General features: G+C 52.4%; 6 protein-coding genes across 6 annotated transcripts; 3 read left to right on the forward strand and 3 right to left on the reverse strand.

The window, feature by feature from the left end:
- Positions 1-679: 679 nt before the first annotated feature.
- On the reverse strand, positions 680-1,566 carry N7477_005700 (60S ribosomal protein eL27; the record flags this gene model as incomplete). The annotated part of the gene is made up of 4 exons (XM_056967363.1): positions 680-868; positions 923-1,259; positions 1,442-1,497; positions 1,560-1,566. 4 exons carry the CDS (start codon positions 1,564-1,566, stop codon positions 861-863), a joined length of 408 nt encoding a protein of 135 aa, XP_056822117.1. The 3' UTR covers positions 680-860.
- Positions 1,567-2,108: 542 nt separating this feature from the next.
- On the forward strand, positions 2,109-5,134 carry N7477_005701 (uncharacterized protein; the record flags this gene model as incomplete). Its single annotated transcript, XM_056967364.1, has 3 exons — positions 2,109-2,188; positions 2,241-2,739; positions 2,798-5,134. 3 exons carry the CDS (start codon positions 2,109-2,111, stop codon positions 5,132-5,134), a joined length of 2,916 nt encoding a protein of 971 aa, XP_056822118.1.
- A 7-nt stretch (positions 5,135-5,141) lies between these two features.
- On the forward strand, positions 5,142-9,815 carry N7477_005702 (uncharacterized protein; the record flags this gene model as incomplete). Its single annotated transcript, XM_056967365.1, has 1 exon — positions 5,142-9,815. One exon carries the CDS (start codon positions 5,142-5,144, stop codon positions 9,813-9,815), a length of 4,674 nt encoding a protein of 1,557 aa, XP_056822119.1.
- Positions 9,816-10,297: 482 nt separating this feature from the next.
- Positions 10,298-11,552, forward strand: N7477_005703 (TLC domain-containing protein; the record flags this gene model as incomplete). Its single annotated transcript, XM_056967366.1, has 2 exons — positions 10,298-10,777; positions 10,839-11,552. 2 exons carry the CDS (start codon positions 10,298-10,300, stop codon positions 11,550-11,552), a joined length of 1,194 nt encoding a protein of 397 aa, XP_056822120.1.
- Positions 11,553-14,051: 2,499 nt separating this feature from the next.
- On the reverse strand, positions 14,052-15,452 carry N7477_005704 (SWIB/MDM2 domain-containing protein; the record flags this gene model as incomplete). Its single annotated transcript, XM_056967367.1, has 1 exon — positions 14,052-15,452. The coding sequence occupies one exon, from the start codon at positions 15,450-15,452 to the stop codon at positions 14,052-14,054; it is 1,401 nt and encodes a 466-aa protein (XP_056822121.1).
- A 412-nt stretch (positions 15,453-15,864) lies between these two features.
- Positions 15,865-17,193, reverse strand: N7477_005705 (proteasome regulatory particle lid subunit RPN6; the record flags this gene model as incomplete). The annotated part of the gene is made up of 3 exons (XM_056967368.1): positions 15,865-16,238; positions 16,290-16,871; positions 16,926-17,193. The coding sequence occupies 3 exons, from the start codon at positions 17,191-17,193 to the stop codon at positions 15,865-15,867; spliced, it is 1,224 nt and encodes a 407-aa protein (XP_056822122.1).
- Between the last annotated feature and the right edge of the window lie 36 nt (positions 17,194-17,229).

Raw genomic sequence — 17,229 nt, forward strand, 5'->3', positions numbered from 1 at the left:
CACTCGCGGCGCAAGCATGAGTTATACTTTGAAAAATGTAGGAACCTAGGCTTCAAGAAATTCCAGGTCGTGAAGAAAACATCTGCTTGAACCGTATAGAATGCTTGTAGATCCACGTCACGGGGGTTCGAGAGTCCTATCGGAGCTCAATGCACTGCTCTGTTGGGTGGCGGATCTTCTGCAATGCCTCCTCGCCCCCATGCAATCTCGGCTGCAGCTGAATACTGGTGTAGCCCTGCCTTGAACCGCGGAAGCTCATGATATCGGGGCTGGAATTGAGCTGTTTCACGTGCGCCAGAACAGATTGCGTACAGGTTTGACAATGGCAACATCCCGAGCCATGTGTAGTCGAGATAAGATTCGGATCACATGGGGCTTGGAAGCCACATGTAATATTTACGCAGTACGCTAATTCTAACGTGAAGCTACGGATACCACAAGGAAAGTAGTTGCACATGCACAGAGATGCACAGACAGTGTTCAAAAGGACCGGGTAGGGACCGGGGAACGAGAAACCGGGGACCAGCATACGGTCTAAAGGGAGAAGCCACGACGGGGCATGGCGTCGGAGTCGCATGAGACTTGACTGGAAAGAGTGATGCAAGACGTTGCACACACTCGAAGACGCAAGCGCATGAAGAAAGTAGTAAATTCATGTTTTCCATTTCATAGACGGGTGCCAGATTTTAGTGGCACCCCTCGTGCAAACTGGAGTTCATCGATACATTCCCGATTCTGTTTCCAGCTATGGTATATGCCTTCCATCCCGTTGCGGGGACCGAATGTGCTCGATGCTTTTTTCCCCTCGCCTTCACCTCGAGCCGTGAGCGCTCAAAACGACAAAACGCCGGATAAACCGTTCAGAAACCTGTACTCTTGATTAGCAGGTCGAAAGTTGGAAAAAGACCAGGAATGCACGTACGCAGAGGAGTGAAGAACCAGCGGTTCTTGCCGGAGGTGTAGCGGTCCTCCAGAGCCTTCTTGATGGTCTTCTTGGCATCCTCGCGCTGGGAAACCTCCTTGAAGGTGTCCTGGGAGACAACACCTTTGAGGCCCTCGAGCTCGAGGGTGTAGCGGGTGGGCATCAAGTGGTTGTAGTTAACAACCTTGATGAAGGGCTTGATGCGGCTGCGGCGGTCGAGGAGCTTCTTACCCATGCGGCGGGTAACCTTCAAGGGGTAGCGCTCGATACCGGCGACGATGGCATGGGGGAAGGGGTGCGCCTTGGAGCCAGTCTCCTGGGGCTGAACAATGACGACCTATAGAGTCGAAAAAAATGCGCTGGTCAGCCCGAATTCTTTCGCCAATTTCTTGTCCACCACTCGATCGTCTTCTCATTGTGCTTTGGCCGGCGAGCCCGTCTCATGCTGTCCACGTTCCGTCTCTCTCTCTCTCTCCTCGTCCTTCTGATTCTCGGAGGGGGAAATAGCGATTGTCGTACCTTCTTACCGGCGAAGCGGCCACGGGTGATGATGGCCACACGGCCCACTTTCATGACTGTCGCAGCATTCTCGTCAGTATAAAGGTCGTAGATGGGATCGTAGGGGTCGAATACGTACACTTCATTGTGAAGGTCCCGTTAGGCGGCGAGGTTTGGCGGGTGGTTTGTCGTTGTACGGAACAGTCAAGATCGAAGTGTTCGTTTTTTCGCTTGGGGCGGGCTGAGAGGGTTCAGGGCATGGTCGATTTGTGTGCTGCTCGATCATTGGCTGCTTTGACGAGACTCTTACCCTAGTCCACTTGGGGAAACATACCCCTTTAGGACTAGATCTGGGCCACCCCGGGCTTTCATCAGGCCTCACCGCCTACATGACTTTTGTTTACGATGATCCGCAGTTGCCCGGTCCCGTTGCTATGGCGAGCGCAGGATGATGTGTATGCCGCGTACTGGTTCTGGCCTTGGAACATCCACTGCTATTGTTTTTTTATCAAGTTGGTCTCCCATAGCGTTCTTCATTCACCGTCCCTTTTTGTTTTCTAGCGACATTCGACTTTGATATGCCTTGAACGACCCTTGCAACCTTTGTTTTGATACCTTGATACCTACATTCCCGTACACTTATTTCTCAATACCTCGCTGAAACATCTGATCTCTTGACACCATCGCAATGCCGTCCCAAGGGGATAGCTCCACCCGTGACCGGGAGCTCGTCAAGTTCGATTCCGGTCGGCAGTTATCTGTTCCAATGTATGTTACCGCCATGAATGACTGGAGACATGCTAAAGCGTCGCAAATCCAGGTGGGATAGTTCAGATCCCGAGCGTGCACCACCGCCGCTGCCCTTAAATCCTCGCTCAATGAGCCCTGTGACCAAATCCAATGTGTCGCCCGGCATTCAAGCTGTTGCAGCCAAGTTTACCGATAGAGCAACGGAGAACGCTCTCAGTTCATACACCACGAATGCCATGCCCAAGTCGTCATCACCAGAGCGATCATTGGTAAAGGGCCATCACAAGCGCATGCAGTCTCTTCAGCCCAATGACACAAAGGGCGATGCGCGCTCCGAATTCCTCAACTATCTGGAGAGTCGGTCGCCGGAACGACCTCTTCGCGCAACTATTCTGGACCCGACGAACAAGCAAGATGTGAATATCCGGGCTGGGTCACCAACCAGTCGATCCCCAGAGCGGGACATCCCCAGCTATGTTTCGAGTCGTTTCCTGTCAAAACCAATTATTGGAGAAACTACTCCTTCCTCCCCAACAATGTTGGCGCTTCAAAACATGCAACTTCCCGAAGTCGATCCCCCCCTCACCCTCTAGGGCGCCTAAAATGATTGCTGCTGCTCCTGCTCAGGCAGAGCCCGAGCCCAGTGCCCTGATCGAAACCGGAAAACATACCATGGGTACCCTCTCCTCCCAAATCCTCAGCCTCACCGAAATTGCCAGCAACCTCCAGCGTGAAATGTCCAATCTCAGCCGAAGAAGCAAAGATAATGCCACCGATCTTGTCAGCTTAAAGGCCGCGACCAATGCACGCGACGAAGATATTCGAAAGAGCTTGAAGGAATTGACATCGAACCTGTCAACCAAGTTTTTGGATGTGGACCCTGCAAGGTTTGATTTCCATGCAATCCTGAAGCGTGAACGTGGAATTGACAGCAGTGATTCGGATAGTTCTCCCAACTCGAAGAGAAGCTACTCTGTGCCTCGCATGCCCAGCCCTAACATATTTAATTATGATCGCGATTTTGCCGGCTCTCCTGCACCGATTTCCGATGGTTCTGCCAGCATCGCCCTCCTTGAAAAGGTATTACGCGAAATGGCAACCAAAGAAGGCGAGGAGAGGCTTTTGGAGCTTGTGGACGAGATCAAGTCTCGACCCGCTGCAACCGCCTCTGACAAGGAATCTGATAAGAAGATCACTAACATGCTCGAAGAAATCCTCAACCTCGTCAAGGAAGATCCTTCTAGCAGAGCCCTTGTTCGCGCTATGAGTAGTCCAAATAACCTGCAGCCAGGTGACAATCTCGATGGTGCTCGCCCTAGGTCAATGGACTCTATGGATCCCTCAGCCGCTGTGCGCCCACTGGACGTTCTGAAAGGTGACAAGCTGGACCTATCCCTCTCTGGCAACGAAGAAATTCTTGCCATCCTTCGCACTGTTAAGAACACTGTCGTTGAGAGCGGAGGTATGACGAACAGCGTGAAAGCTCTGGTGCGCGAATTGCGCGGAGAAGTCCTTGGAATGGGACGCGATCTTGCTCGCAGACTGGAAACCGTCGACGAGACCCGCGCAATTGGCGAGGAGCAAAAGCCTCCCGGCCCCAGCCCTGATGAGATTGCCGCCATCATCAATGAGAGCCTTGGGGACCTTAAGGAGCAGCTGGCTGCTACCATAAACGAAAGCCGACAAAACTCCTCGGCATTCGCCGAACTCCAATCCACCATGAACAGTGCTGCCATCTACTCCGTCGTTAAAAGAGCTCTTGATGAGCTTGAGCTTCCTCAGCCTGAAGCCGCTCCCAATGGTTCAATCATGGAGAAGGAGGAGATCCTAGAGACAGTTCGTGAAGCGATGGAGACCTACCGACCTGAGATTGAGCTGCAAAACTTCGGTTTAGAGCGTGAAGAGGTCCTGGAGTGTCTCTCTGAGGGCCTCAAGTCTTACCAACCCCAGCACGAGGAATCCTTGACCTTCGAGCAGGTTCTTGGAGCTGTTCGGACAGGTCTCCAGGACTTCCAGCTCCCGCAAACCCCGACTATCACTCGCGATGAAATTATCATGACAATACGTGAATGTCTCGAGAATTCCGAGCCTACCTCCCGCAGTCTGGATGAAGAGCATGTCGGTCACCTTCATTCCATGCGTGATGATATTCTTGGCGCCGTCGCAGGAGTGATGGAGAAGCCGACACCCCGCGGTTTCGATGACGAGCATGCTCAGCACCTTAACACGATTCGCGACGAGATTCTGGGTGCCCTCGCCGACACCATGGAGAAGCACGGCTCTCAAGGCCTTACTGAAGAGCACGCCAACCTCTTATATGCCATTCGAGACGAGATCATGGGTGCCGTCACAGAAAACCAGGAGAAGTCTGTCTCGCGTGGACTGGACGAGGAACACATGCAATACCTCAACTCTGTTCGAGATGATATCCTTCATGCTATGGCGGAAACGAATGAGAAAGCCAGCTCTCGTGGTCTGGCTGAGGAGCACATTCATAATCTCCATGCGGTTCGAGATGAGATCATGGGTGTCCTCACCGAGATTCAGGAGAAGCCTGCCCCTGGTGGTCTGGATGAGGCGCACATTCAAAATCTCCATGCGGTTCGAGATGAGATCATGGGTGTCCTCACCGAGATTCAGGAGAAGCCTGCCCCTGGTGGTCTGGATGAGGCGCACATTCAGAATCTCCATGCGGTTCGAGATGAGATCATGGGTGTCCTCACCGAGATTCAGGAGAAGCCTACCCCTGGTGGTCTGGATGAGGTGCACATTCAAAATCTCCATGCGGTTCGAGATGAGATCATGGGTGTCCTCACCGAGATTCAGGAGAAGCCTGCTCCTCCTGGTGGATTGGACGAGGAGCATATTCAATACCTCAACTCCATTCGAGACGATATTCTCCACGCTCTGGCAGAAGCAATGACCAACCCCCCCTACCGCGAAAACCATGGACGAGGAACATAGAGCCCACATGAACGACATCCGGGATGAGATTCTCAACGCCCTGACTGGATCTATGGCCACCCAGAGCATGATCAGCAAAGAGTCTTTCGATTCCGGCATTGGTCGTGATGACATTCTCAGTGCAGTCACCGATGGCCTCGAAGCGCACTTCACCACCGCAAAGGACATGGAGGAGCCTCGCATTTCCACATCTGATGTTGTGAATGCTATCAACGATGCATTTAATGCTCAGCAGTCTGCTCTCAGCACTAGCCTCGCACCCCCCACCATCTCTCGCGAGGACATTTTGGCTGCCATTGCCGATGGTATCGAGATCGCCAGTAAGCCTCAAGAACCCTCAGCGCTATCTCGCGAGGAGATCACAAGTGCCATTGCCGACGCTATGGAGATCGCTCACAAGCCCGAAGTATCGTCCTCACTCTCTCGCGATGACATCCTCAGCGCTGTTTCTGAAGCGTTGGAGAACTCACGGGAAGTTGAGCAGTCGGCCTTGACTACCAATGTCCAGCAGCCCTCTATCACCAGAGAGGAGCTGTTTAACGCAGTCGTTGATGGCATCGAAAGCGCTAACACTATGACCCGTGAAATTGAATTAAACAAGGATGATCTCATGGAAGCCATCAGTGCCGGTCTCCAAGAGGCGACGGCTGCTACGAATGTCAATATTGGCGATGAGGTGCTGAGCCGCCTCCAGGAGGTTGTTGATGATATGAAAGAGGAGTTCAAACAGTACTCCGCTGCGAACGGCAAAGACACCGAGCAGGTCCTGGACGCGGTCAAGGATGGTCTTGATGTTGTGCGAAAGGAGATCGAGACTTATGTGAGCGCAGCTCATGATGGAACCGACAAGCTTGAGATCATCGATACCGTTAAAGAAGGTTTCCGTCTACTTCAAGCCGACATGGAGAAGACCATCAATGACGCTTCTCTGTCTAATGTTGCACGAGGCACACCCGATACTCCAGAACTTCTGGAAGCTATGGAGAAAGAATTCGAGCATCTCCGTGGCACTATCAGCACTCTTCTTGTTCGTGATAACGCCAGCAGTGACAAGGATGAGATTCTCGACGCTATCCGGGAGATGGGCGAACACTCAACTGCTAAGGGTGTCGATGAAGAGGTTCTGAACACCTTTAAGCAGGAGTTCCAAAATATGCGTGAGCGCATGGAAATGACCGTTGTTCGTTCCGAGCCTTCTTCCGAAAAGGAAGATATACTCGCTGCCCTCCGCGAACACTTCGACAACCTCCGTGAGGAGACTCGCGCCAAGGATGGCACCGAAAGTATGCTGTCCACCACTAGCGAATTGCTTGATGCCTTTAATGATGGCGTTGATTCCATCCGTGAGGATATCAAGAAGGTTGCGGAGAAGCCAACCGAATTTGACAGCTCGGAAATCCTCGACACCCTCAAAGATGGCCTAGCCGTTTTGAGAGTTGATATCGAGGGCCTCCGTGAAGCGCAGAAGAGCAAGGAAATGGACGAGGAGGAGACGGCCCGCGGCGGCGAGCTCACGCTTGCTAGAGACGCCGAGATTGGAAGTGGCATTGAGAGCCTCAAGACACTCATCACCGACCTTCAGGACAAAGTTGAGGCCATCGACTCTACTCCTCGTGCCGCCGAGCCCGCCGAAGATGCTTTGAACAAGGGTCATATGGATGAAGTTCTTGTTGCCATCCAGGAAGTTCAAGTCGCCATTGGTGAGATTGCTGCCAGTAATGACCTCCACGAAAACGCCGCTCGGAAAGAAGACACCGACGCGATTCAGGAACTTCTCATGGGCACCAAGACTCATCTCGAGGGTTTGGAGTTCCCTGCTTCTGACACTCTCGCTACATCTGAGCACATTGGCAACCTTGAGACCATGATCAAAGATGCGAAAGATACTATCTCTGACCTTTCATCTCGTATGGAAGCCGAAGCCCCTACTAAGGCCGAAGTCGGTGCCCTTGAATGTCTTATCAAGGACGTCTGGATGGCCTTGGAAGAGCTGAAGGGAAAGACCAAGGAAGGCGAAGAAGAAGCCGAGGACTCCGACAAGCTCATGAAGTCTGATCTTCAGACCGTGGAGGCCATGATCTTTGAAGTCAAGACTCAGGTTGACGAGTTGAAGCTTCCTGACGTGGAGACACTCCCAACCAAGGACGAGATTCAGGAGCTCTCCACCCTCGTCACCGACTTCCGGGAGAAGATGGAGGCGAACAACGATATGACTGCTCAAGGCTTCGAGGCTCGCAAGATTGAGCATGCTGGTCTCCACGAAAAAATTGAAGAAGCCAAGTTCGTCGTTGGAGAGCTTGGTGATGAGCTCAAGAGCAGGCTTGATGGCAGCAGTGAGGGCCTCACCGAGCTCAAGCAGCTTCTCGAGGGTCTGGCCCTCACTGCCGAGAACTTTTCCACCGTCGAGAGTGTCAAGGAGCTGACCGAACTCATCAATCGTGAATTTGAGCGTGCTCGTGGCGAGGAAGATGCCACGAAGTTGGGAAAAGAGGAACGCGATGCTGCTACTATGGTCAAGCACGATGAGACCCGGGCTGCCATTATCGTGGAACTCGGAGCGAAGATTGATGAGAAGCTCGGAGAAGTCATCGCCAAGTACGACGAAGCTCATACTTCTCTTCACTCCAAGTTCTCGGAGACCGAGGATCGTGATATGGCACACTCCGAGGCTGTGACCAACATCAAGGCACTCGCTGAAGAGATCAAGCTCGTCATTGGTGAAGTTGGCAGCACTGTCAACGAGAGTTGTGAGCGGATGGCTGTGGACACCAAGACCCTCTTGGAGAAGGTTGATGAGTCCTACAACCGCATGGAGGAGATGCAAAACGATGTCAGATCTCAGCAGGAGCAATCTAAGGAGGGCAGCGAGAGAGCTGTAGCTGCTACAGAGCGTGTAGAGAGCAAGCTTCTTGAGTTCAACCCTCAAATTCTGGAGACTGTTCAGCAGATCTTGGATGTTGTCAGCCAGCACTACGACCACTCTCAGAAGTCCACCGAAGACTTCAAGTCGGAGTTGTCTGCACTCCCGAATAACATTCCGAGCTTGCTTCCTGCTCTGATGCCTCCCCCGGAATCCGATCGAGATCTTGAGGACAGCCCTGTGCACACAAAACTAAACGATCTCTTGGAGCATGCCTCCAAAAATAGCCAGGTGCATGAAGTTCTAAACACCTTGCTTGAACACTCCAAGAACGATCAGCTCCATGAGAAGCTTGACCGAGCTTTAGACCAAGGCTCTGGGAATGATCAGATCTATGAGAAGCTTGACAAGCTTCTTGAGCATGCTACCACCGGTGATGGCTCTGTTCACGAAAAGCTTGATTCCTTGCTCAGTCGGCCCGTCACTGCTGTCGATCCTGAGCAATCTGTTACTCAGATGATGAAGCTGGACGAGATGCACCGGGACATCATGGAGAATACTCGTAAGATGAACGAGATTTTCGCCGCCCAATCTGTCCTCGTCGCTGAGGATACAGAACGGAAACGCCGGGAGGCCGAGGAGGCTGCTATTGCCCTTGAGCGTAGGATCGGGCAGCGCGAGCAGATTGAAGCTGAGCTTGTGGGCCTGCACGAGGAGAAAGAATCCTTGCTGAAGATGCTCCAAGCTCTTAAGGCTGAGAAGGATGATATGACCAAGCAAACCCAGAAACTGAGCAAGGACCTTTCAGGTCTTGAGACTGCTCTTGAGATCCGCCACGAAGAGATGCAGCAAATGGAGGACCGCGCCGATGGTCTCGAAAAGCGCATCTTGGAGGGTGTCCTTGACCATGCTCGCACTGTGCTCCTCAGTCGGTCCGGCAGCTTGTCGTCTATGAACCTCAAGAGGAACCGTAGTGTGCGTTCTTCTCGGGCTGGTGCTCGCAGCCCCAGTGCTATGAGTAATACGACCGCAAACACCGCCAAGGACGCCAAGGATCCCCGGAGCATTATCGGTAACGGGGTCGGCATGGCGCTCAAACGCCGTGTGCCTAACAATTTGCAGGCGGGCACTACTGCTGTTCAGCCCAACATTGGCAAGGAGCGCCGCATTCTCAGCCTCAGCCATGTAACGGGTAACCGAGGCGCCAGTGGTGGACTCACCAACCTGAAACGCAGCAACTCGGTCAAGTCGGACTTCTCACTCCGCAAATCCTCTTGGGCTGGTCACAGCTCTATTTCCAACAAGGAGAATGAGATATTCCGCGAGGAGGACGAGCATGACAGCGACCCCGAGAGCGACGCCGGCACAGAGAGGAGAACCAGCTATGCCCCGTCAGACAGGGAGTCAAGCTATGCCGATACAGAGCGCAGGTCTAGCTACGCTGAGACTATTACCGACAGTGTCGTGACCGGGCCTACTGAGAGCGTTGTGTCGGAGGACCGTCGTACAAGTGGTATGAGCACTGCCACTGGACACGAAAGCTCCATTGCTGGTGATAGCCACATGGACGAGAGCTATGTTGGGTCAGAGTCAGATGCAGATGATGCCCAAACAGCGCGTGAGAGTTACTACGAGCGCGACGAGGAAGATGATGACCCTAACAACGAGTACCGAAAATCAATTGTGAAGAATGAAGACGAGGTGCACGAGGGCATCGATGAAGAAATTGAAGCGACCCCCTCTGCTATGGAAGCTGAAGCTCGGAAGCTTCTTGAGACACCTGCTGACAGCGGGCTGGGCTCGGAGATGGCAGTCCAGTAGATTCTTTCATTTGTGACCATGACTTTGATACAGCGTTGGGTTTGACGTGCTTCTTTTCATATACCACCTTTCTGTTAGGTTTTTCTTGGGGGTGCCTGTATGAATTACTTTCTGCAATTAACGAATTATTATTCTCTGTTCATGACAACGCTCTTCCTCATTCCTCGTAATCATTCGTAGAGGTCCAAGTCATACTCCGTGGTCACTTGCCAAGATAGGACGTCAGGTGACGTCTCAACAGATTGTGACTGCCTAAGGCATGACAGCGCAGCCGAGGCCGCGTGCTCCGGAGCCGCGACGCTTTCTATTTCTTCTTCTTGCGCATGGAGCCCTTTGAAGAGGAATAGGAGGTCTCTGTGTTCGTTTCATGGTCGACCCGAGGTATATCCTCCCCATACCTCACCTCACCTTGAACTCCCCGGAATACCCCTGACCGCGAGCTCCCCACATCGGAGTGATAAGCTGTCCAGGGTCTCCCAACAATGCTGGACCCCCTCGGCTCCCCTCCAGCATGGCTGCGGGAATTCATCGAGCCGTTCGCTCTCAAGCTGAGCAGTCCGACCCTCTCGGACCACGCTCATGAGGTCGTTCTTGCCTTTGTCTTTTACCAGGTCATTCACTCATTCGTTTCACCTTGGCTGTCGGCGATTCTCTGTCCACAGTCCTATCCTAAGTTGAGCCCCCGCACCAAGCTGAACTGGGATATCCATGTCGTCTCGCTGGTTCAAAGCGTTCTCATCAATGCCGTCGCACTTTGGGTGATGTATGTCGACGAGGAGCGCTGGTCCATGTCCGCCGCTGAGCGTGTTTTCGGATATACTGGTGCCTGTGGCTTGATTCAGGCCCTGGCTGTCGGATACTTTGTCTACGATCTGATCGTGAGCGCCGTGCATATTAAAATGTTTGGTATTGGCATGCTCTTCCATGCGATCAGTGCGCTGTGGGTTTTCAGTCTCGGCTTTGTAAGTTCAATCCCCCGCCGATCTTCAGCCCTGCCAGATTTAACATGCCTGAACGGTTCAGAGACCTTTCCTCAACTACTACGCTCCCACGTTCATTCTCTACGAGCTCTCCAGCCCATTCCTGAATATTCACTGGTTCCTTGACAAAGTCAACATGACCGGCAGCCGTGCCCAGTGGTACAACGGTATGGCTCTGCTGGGTATGTTCTTTTGCTGCCGCCTGGTGTGGGGAACTTGGCAATCAGTCGTGGTCTACTCGGATATGTGGAAAGCGCTGCAGCAGACGTGGGCCGCCCAGGCTTCCCCGCTTCTGGAACCCACCAACATCAGTGCCCATGTCTTCTACCCCACCCGCGACGGCGGCATGTGCATTGACGAGACCTGCGCACGCGCCAATGCCGAGATCTCTCGCTTCAAGGACTACACTGCCAGTGGTGTGCCAACCTGGCTGGTGCTGACCTACGTGGGATCGAACATCATCCTCAATTTCTTGAACTATTACTGGTTCTCCAAAATGGTGGAGACTGTTCTCAAGCGTTTCCGCACTCCCGAGGAGAAAGATGAGATAACTCCTGAGAAATCTGGGGATATTGCACAGAAAGTCATCCTCAAAGCAGCCGCCAAGCTCGAAGAAGAGGAGAGCGCGCTTCGCCGCGGCGAGCTCACCCTTTCCCCGGAGCAGATCGCCTCGGGAATTGATGTTGGCGCTCTGGGTGACGAGCTACGCAAGCGTCGGGCAGACTTGGTAGCCAAGGTCCCATTACCTGGCGCATGATGAATCACGGCCTAGACTTTTTGATAGATCTACGGTTTTGGTAGATTTTTGGACGTCCGTTGGCTTTTCTGTCTTTGTAACTTGCTGGCCTGTGTCTTTTATCTTCCGGCCGGTTTGCACATTGGGGTTTGTTGCCCAAACATAGTCCTCCAACGCTTGAAAGCGGATCTTCGTCTCTTGCGCGCCACGTGCGCACTGAACGTCGTCGCCGAAGCCGAATATCTTGCGAAGGTGATCAACAAATGATAGCCTGTGCGTATCTATGTCACTGATTTGTTGTAACTCTATGGCTTCAGGAGGAGAAGTAGTAGACGGTATTTTGGATCGAAGACCTATGATAAGTACTACGGTTGTATACAGCGGCAGATATCCAGGAAGAACCCGTTCAGCATTGTATATAGAATATAATTGATCATGGTGGTGAGCCCTCATTTAGCCATCAGGTAAGGCATAATTCCATCAGAAAGGCGCGTTGATGAGAAGACCTACTACATTCCTACAGTGTGGATTATGATCGCAAAGATGATCATTCGGGGATGATCATTCGGGGATGATCTAGTCGCCCATGGTAACGATGTCGTGGTATTGGCGCAACATGACAGTAGCAGGAAATGTGAAGGATCCAAGCCATGTCGCGTGCTCTCTCCACTTTGAACATCTACGACACAAAAAGAAGTAATGTCAAAAACATATATCAGAGTGTTCATGTACCGTCCAGAAAAAAAATTGAGACCCAAAAAGATATGACAAGAGTGGGATTCGAACCCACGCCCCGTAAACGAGATCAGGAAACCAATGTTTGGTGTTAAGGTGGACCTTAACCTGACGCCTTGGACCAACTCGGCCATCTTGCCAATTGAATACGCTATCGAATCAGACAAAGCATTATATTCGATTTTCTTCCGTCGAGTGATTCTTGACTCTGAAAGCCATCAGGAGTTACCATCGCTCAGATGCTAGGAATGTGAACACGGAGTGACCTATCAGATCTCAGAAATAGCGGGGTCCATTGTGGGCTGATGATAGTAAGCAGGCTTCCAAGCCTTGAACTTTATGAGTCTGCGATGATTCTGAACACTGTAGCCACATGAGACATGTGGAAATTAGCTCCCTAGCTAGGTATAAGCTGTTATTTCCTCGATGTTCATTTCCTCCTACCATTGAATTACCTATCTACCACCCTACACAGCTTTCCAACTTCCCAACTTCTTGGGTCGTCATCAGGGCCAGTATTAATGAATCCCGCCGCGGCTTCCGCCGAACCAAGCAACGATACATCAGGCCCGCTAATACTCGAATTCACCTGCGAGAGCCTACCTGCTCAGCTTCCCTCGCCATCAGTTATGACCAAAATTCAGTCGATCTTGCTTAACTACCGCGGCGCTGACATTGTCCCGGGGGGGAATCCATGGCCTGTGTGACTTGTGTGATCTATGTGATGCACTCTAGTCAACGCATTTATACTTGGGTGATATTGGTGATACCGCATTTCTCTTTGAAGGCGGTGGCTATTCAGTCTTTCTGAGAGGTTCAGCATGCCGGGGAAGCTTGCCGTTGGTCTTTTGAGGGTAGCACCCGTAGAGGCCAGAGCTCTTCAGTAAAGAACTTTAGAGGTTACGTGAAGATCAGCGAAGTGTGAACTTTAAGAGTCATTCATCTGGAGCTTATCTGCATCGGTGGTTCCTGATGATTCGGGCATCAACATATTGGGGCGAGGTGTACGAGCTGGATCGGTCTCTTGACCTTTGTCAATGCCCGGTAGTGTGAGATGAACCCCTGAAAAGGAGTTATCTCTCTCATTCTAGAGAGGATGAAGCCATAATGGAAAGTCGGAAGTTAACGGTTCCGTCGATTTTATGTGTCAAGTCATATCAGGTCGAGCTGGTGATATATATTAGCTGCTACCGCGAATGGTACTTGCCCACCGCAACCTCAAACCGACTCCCCCACCGTGGACGTATCTATGTTCCTTTACATTTAGATATGTGCGTGAAGTCTCGAAGCAGAAGTCACAAAATTTTGCTGCAGACTGCCATAGTATTTTCTATTGATTTCGAGACTTGGCCTGAGCACCCTCACACGGGTCTCACGCGAGCATATCGGCAGGCAATGTAGTTGGACGCTGGCAAAGACGCAGCAAGAAGGTAGGACATTGACGGAATCTATAGGAAGAGGCTAGAAGTATAGAAATATAATTAGACTCTTTGCAATATCTTCCACAATTATTGGCCCTGAAACCATTGAGCATTTGGGCGTCATTGATTGATTATGAGATCTACTTGCATCAGCATTGGCTGAGCGGTACCTTGTTACTTTGAGGCACCAAGAGAAAGGGAGAGAAAGAATTGATAAAATCATGTCATGAAAAGTTTTTGAAACGGATTAGCCCTTCCATATCCTAGCTACACCAGACCAAACACCGCATAAGCGCCCCAATCAATAGAGTCAAAGTACATAGAAAGCCGTTCCGACCACGGCATATAAGCCCGGGATCCATATCTATCGAGCCACAGAAGCCTCAGGCTTGGCCAACAGATATCGCACAGCTTCCCTGGCAACAGGGGTATCCCACGCGCTACCTGCGCCTCCACGACGGAATTCATTGCCATTGCCGTTGCCACCAGCAGCTGCCGCATCGCCGAGGATAGTCTCGAGATCGCGGCGTTGCGAGTTGACCCAGCGCTTCAGGAATGTCGCGGGATCCTTGCTCAAAGCAGTGTAGAAGGAATGACGGGCGCGGGAGTGAGTGAGAGCCTGGACAATGAGTGCAACCTGGTCGTCCAGGGAGGCGATCTGACGAAGGCCGGAGGTATACTGTGGGTTTTGAGTGAGAGCCATCATCTTCTGGCGCAAAGGGTCCTCAACTGCGACCTGAATATCGTAGATAGTTGGCGTGGGTTCTTTATGGAAATCCTCATCGACGCGAATAGTGTAGGGGAGCTTGATGGGTTCCATCGGGCTGGTGTGAGGTCCGATCATCTCCGGGATTTGCGGGAAGAACATCTGCTCGCGACCGAAGATAGAGCGCAAGCGGTGGTCACAGCGCACTTGGCGCTTCTCCTCGTCTTCTTGCAGCTCCATAGCGCGAATGTAGTCCCAGATTCCAAGCACGATTCCGCTCCGGGTTTCCTCTTCGACATCTAGCACCTCGGCCAGCTCCTTGCTAAGCTTGTATCGTTCGGGAGTCTCATCCCGTACCAAGCCAATTGTAATATTCAGATTCTCCTGGGATGCCCGCGAAAATTGGATGCTGTCGAACTCTGCACTTGGAGGGGAAGTTGTCGCATTGGGCGGCAGTTGTGGTTTGGACCAGGTGACTGGCTTGACCTCGTCGGGAATGGCGTTAGCCGGCTTGTCGAAGTCGATAGTGATATTCTTGAAGAAGTGCGAAAACCGCTGGGAAGGTTTCTTGGAGTCTGTCTTCTTCGTGTCCGCGCCGTCTTTATCCTGGTCCATCGCATCAACTTCAGCTGCATCACCAGCTTTCTCCTCATCTTCTGGGATAGTAGGGTCACTGTGATCATCAAGTAAACGGCCCTCAATGCGCACATTATAACGTCCAGAACCTGGATTGCTGCCGGCGCCCTGCCACGACTGGCCCTCAACAGTATTGGTAATCCAGATGCGCATCGTGCGGTACTTCTTCACGGTTTTGCTAATGGAATCTTGAATGTCGAGTCTCTTGCGCACAATGGCGGCGTCTAATCGCTTCTCCAGATCGCGCAGACTCTTGTACTGTTCGACGCCCTCGCCGATGACCACGTCCTCAATTCCGTCGGGAAGGTTCTTGTCGGTCGGCTTGCGGCTACGACGGATAGCAGCATCATTAGGGTGGGGACCACTGCGCTGCGCGGGCATGTACGGGGCGTTGACAGCGTGTTGGGGCATCTGCACGGGCATCGGGCCTCCTAGTGGAGTTAGATGGGTGCGGACGAGGACGATTAGAAAGGGGACAAACCTGGTCCAGGGGGTCGACGAGGCGTGGCTGGAGACCGCTGGGTGGTCGGAGGGAACCCCCGCGCGTAATTGGGTTGCATGGGAGCGTTCATTGCCGATCCAGAAAGCTGTGGCTCCAGTCGGGAGTTGGGTGGAGGATGAGGTTGGGCGAAGGAGAGAGGTCGCGATTCTTCTGCCGCCGCGCTTTACCCGATTCGGAATGTCGCGACCACTTCAAAGACAACTACGACTACAATCTATAACCACTTTCTAAGATATCTCAAAGTGAGAAAAGTGTTGGTCATGCAACAGCGTGCAAATTCGCTATTAATTGCCTATGAGCCGACATGAGAGCATTGCAATAAACCCATATCCTCTACTCCAGAAGTGATGCCTGGTTAGTATACAGTCCCTCCACCACATTGCTCAGCTTCTCAATTGTGTCTAGAGCGGCGTCATAAGCTTGATCACGTTCTGTCTCATCGAAAACGATCAGACAACCGGAGCCCTGGTCCAAAACACCGATGATCACCTTGTCCAAGATCATCTGGGAAAGCTTGCGCTCCACTTGCTGGACATCCAGCCCGACCATCTTGGCAATGTGATCCAACTCCACCCGGCTGAAAGGCTCAATGACCTTGATCAAGTTCTGCTCCAGCATGGCATCGTACAGGCGGCGAAGGTGATTCCGGATGAAGCTGTCGCTGCCGAGCTCGTATCGGTAGTCAGAAAGAGCCTTCTCGTACTCCTCTCAGGAACGGTTGGCGTGAGCCCGAGCCACGGACTTCATGGCTTCCAGACGTGGGCTAGCGTATTTTTGGGCCTGCTTAGAGCCCAGCAATTGAGTGACATCATCAACAAGGTTCAGCATAATCTTGCAAAGCAGCATGTACTGCAGAGCAGCAGTCGCCAGCTCACCCTCGTCGAGCGAGTTATATCCCTCCAGAGCCTCAATGAAGTAGGAGAAGGCGGTGTTAAAGTCCTTATCCTCCGCGTGCAACATTCCGCTCTGCATGTCCAGGCCTGCCTGCAGATTGGGCGGTGTGTAAACGGATGCAGCAGACGTCCGAGCCGCTGTCAGTGCAGCGCGTGCCTTGGACTGGTTGCCCAGAGCATGGTACACACGAGACTCCAGCAACTGCACCTCCACCAGCATAAGCTTGTCGTCCAGGCGCTTCAGCTCGCGGAGAAGAGAGTTGATGAGAGTAAGGGCGTCATAGTAGGCTTGCTTCTGCATGTGGATAGCGACCAAGCGCGCTTGAAGGTTTTGTCGGAGGAAGGACCGGCGCTCAGCGATGGCCCATTCTATGCATGATTGGATCACGGCGGCTTGGAGATCGAGAGTGTTGGGGATTTCGCTGATGAGGTCCAGGAGCTGGCGAACTGTAAACTATTGTTAGAAGGAGATTACTGAACATCAAATGAATGACTGCTTACCCAGCTTGGCTGTCTTCGCTTTGGCAAATGACGAAAACGTGTCTCGGCTGGTCTTGATGAGGTCTGCAATCTCCTGCGGCTTCTTGGCATCTCGGTACACCTGGCCCAATCCAATCAATGCATGCTCATAGTCTCGCGATGAGGCCTCTGTCGATCCTGGGCCCTCGGAGAGGATCTTCTCGTAACTGCTCGCGGCCTTCGAAGGGTCCTTCTTCTCCAAATCGCGGGCCTCCTGTATCCGCGGCGACACCTGGAGGGAGGGGGCCATGGTGAAAAGCGAGTAGCGATATGTGGCTTCCAAAAA

Source organism: Penicillium maclennaniae, assembly GCF_028827695.1.
Source record: "Penicillium maclennaniae strain IBT 15551 chromosome Unknown utg000005l:1.0-2652337.0:1.0-2654196.0, whole genome shotgun sequence".
Lineage (NCBI taxonomy): Eukaryota > Fungi > Ascomycota > Eurotiomycetes > Eurotiales > Aspergillaceae > Penicillium > Penicillium maclennaniae.